General features: G+C 52.7%; 1 protein-coding gene across 1 annotated transcript in view; it reads right to left on the bottom strand.

Annotated features, from left to right (window-relative positions):
• Positions 1 to 1,819: 1,819 nt before the first annotated feature.
• LOC105534488 (putative protein FAM90A5P) overlaps positions 1,820 to 2,358 on the bottom strand; it is a 2,940-nt gene continuing 2,401 nt past the window's right edge. The window contains 3 exon segments of the mRNA XM_011973214.1: positions 1,820 to 1,975; positions 1,977 to 2,190; positions 2,192 to 2,356. Of these exon segments, the coding sequence (XP_011828604.1) occupies positions 1,820 to 1,975; positions 1,977 to 2,190; positions 2,192 to 2,356 (535 nt within the window).

Below are 2,358 nucleotides of genomic sequence, written 5' to 3'. Positions count from 1 at the left end.
CAGAATATTTTCTTTTCCAGAGTGAAACTCCCACCAAAAACCAACAAAATCACAGGTTTTCGACTCCAACAAACCGACAGAAAACCAATATATTTATTCTACCACCGTGAAATGGACTGCGGTGAAACACAGATGAAGAAAGTCAAAACCACTTTGTCCTTCAGTGCTTGGCTCCTTCTCCACCTCCTCCTGTGACTCCAGGCATTATGCCTGAAGAGTCTCCAGGACACCGCTGGGGCTCTATTTCCTTGGGTCCCCTTGCCATTTCTCTGGATTTGCGAAGATCCAGCGGACTTTCTGTGGAACTCTCATGTCCGGGAACTTTGGTTGCATCTGCTGAAACTCCATTCCCCTTGGAATTGCGCTTCATTAATTATTCATGATTCAGGTGGGAACATCTGCTTACATCCCCCTGTGGCCGATCTCTGAGCTTTCCGGTCACATCGGTTCCTGCCACGCTCTTTGGTTCATTTTGGTCATGCTCCTTTTGCTGTCAGAGGAGCAGAGAGTTGATCTTGTTGATTCTGGATACTGATACTTTCTAGGTGATCTGGCTAATCAAGGTAACGACCCTCAACGGGGGCGGAAAGGGAACAGCCATTTGGCGTCGCTCAGACAATCCCGCTCAGTTCCGAGGCCTCCTAGATGTGAAATCCTGGTCAGAATTGTTCCCAGGTCAGAGAACGGAGAGAGCCTGTGCATGATGGGATACCTTTGCCTAGAGCTTTCAGTGAGTCTCAACCTCAGCTACTCTTAGGATCAGGGGGAGAAGCGTGGAAAGGCCCGGTGCTCAGGCATCCGGAAAGAAGACAGGATGAATATTCTACCTCTGAAGTACATCCCAAATCTGGGAGTTTACTTCAGCTTTACTGGGTTCTACTTGGCGAATGAAAGTGTGCCTCGTTCATACGCACATCCGGAAACCACTTCATGGGGACCGTCACAGTTTGAACTCCATGCGTGGCATGGCGGTGAGCCAAATGGGGACTCGTGGTGCAAGCAAAACTCCCCACGTGTTAGCCTGGGTGAGATTCACTTGGCAAAATTTGACTAGGTGCGTGTTGGTAGAGTGGGGCTGAGGTTCTCTTGCCCCTGTGGATGTTTAAGAAGTCAAAGGTCCTGCCAAGTCCTGCGGTCCCCTCAATCAACTCTGTTTCGGAGACAGAATGACTTGAATTGCTAACAAGTCAAGAAATTTTCAAGCCCTTGGAAAATCAGTTCCACACAAACACGGAATGAAAGTGAAAAGAGAGTACGTCCTCTTTTTGAGAACTTTATTCACTTCAAAACCAATTAAACACACCTATTTCCAATGGGATTCCAGAGCCCAATTTTGCAGGCTGAGGAAACACCACAAGAACGCTTTGCGCAGAACGCTTCACAGCGTCCAAAACACTGCTGTCAGGGCGGGGCAGAGCTGAAGGCCTGCATCTCTCAGGGTTGCCTAACTGTTCCCTGATTCAGTCATCTGGAGAGCAAACACACAGTAATTCCCCAGTTTCCTGCTGACATCACAGCGGAAGTCTGACTCCTGCACGTCACCCAGTTTCTGGGGCAATGAATCGCTGGCACAGAAGTTTCTGGTGGTGGGTTTCCGGAGAGCCCTGGAAACTACAATGTCCCTCACCAGAATTCAATGAGGCAGAGTCTCTGCATGTGGTCCCCGCCTGGCCTGGGCTCCCACATCCACAGAAGCACCAGAGCTGGGGAGCTTGGGAGTCACCACACACAGTCTGCTCTCTGCTCCATGCTCCTCAGTTCCGCAGTCCCCTCCAAGTCATGGGAGCGGGAAGCCATGGAGCCCCTGCCACCTGCAGTCTCACTCCAGGTCACAATCGCTGTCCTCTGAGGAGGAGGAAACCTGAAGGTCCTCATAGAGGACACTCAGGGGGACAGGAACACAGGGAGCCTCAGACTTCTCTGAGACGTGAGGGCTGTGAGCAAGGAAGGCTCCCGGCTTCTCAGGAGAGGGGAAACGAGGGAGCTGTCAGGAGGCTGGAGCTCCAACATCCGTTTTCCAGTCTCCGGAAGAGCATTCTGAGAGGCTGGGCCCCATCGTGGCTCGCTGCTGGGTGATGGGACATGGTGCAGGCCTGGGCAGTAGGCAGGCAAGGTCTGTTGTGCGGAGGCTGCCGGTCGCTGCTGGGCACCTGGGCGGATGTCCTCCTGCTCATCTGGGGCGATGGACTTGAGTTCTATGGCAGCTGGCGGAGGTTGGAGAGTCTCCGGGGCCCCCAGCTCACCTCCCTGGATGGCATTTTTGGGCATCTGGAAGGGACCCATTCTCGGTTTCTTGGGGAAGTTCAGGCAAGCCTGAGTCAGAGCCTGGGCAGGTCTCTTGGCTCCTGGCCTGAAACT

The sequence above is a fragment of the Mandrillus leucophaeus genome, unplaced genomic scaffold (assembly GCF_000951045.1).
Source record: "Mandrillus leucophaeus isolate KB7577 unplaced genomic scaffold, Mleu.le_1.0 Scaffold1357, whole genome shotgun sequence".
Classification (NCBI taxonomy): Eukaryota; Metazoa; Chordata; class Mammalia; order Primates; family Cercopithecidae; genus Mandrillus; species Mandrillus leucophaeus.
Note: the sequence above shows the minus strand (reverse complement) of the source record. Positions and strands in the feature narration are given on the sequence as shown.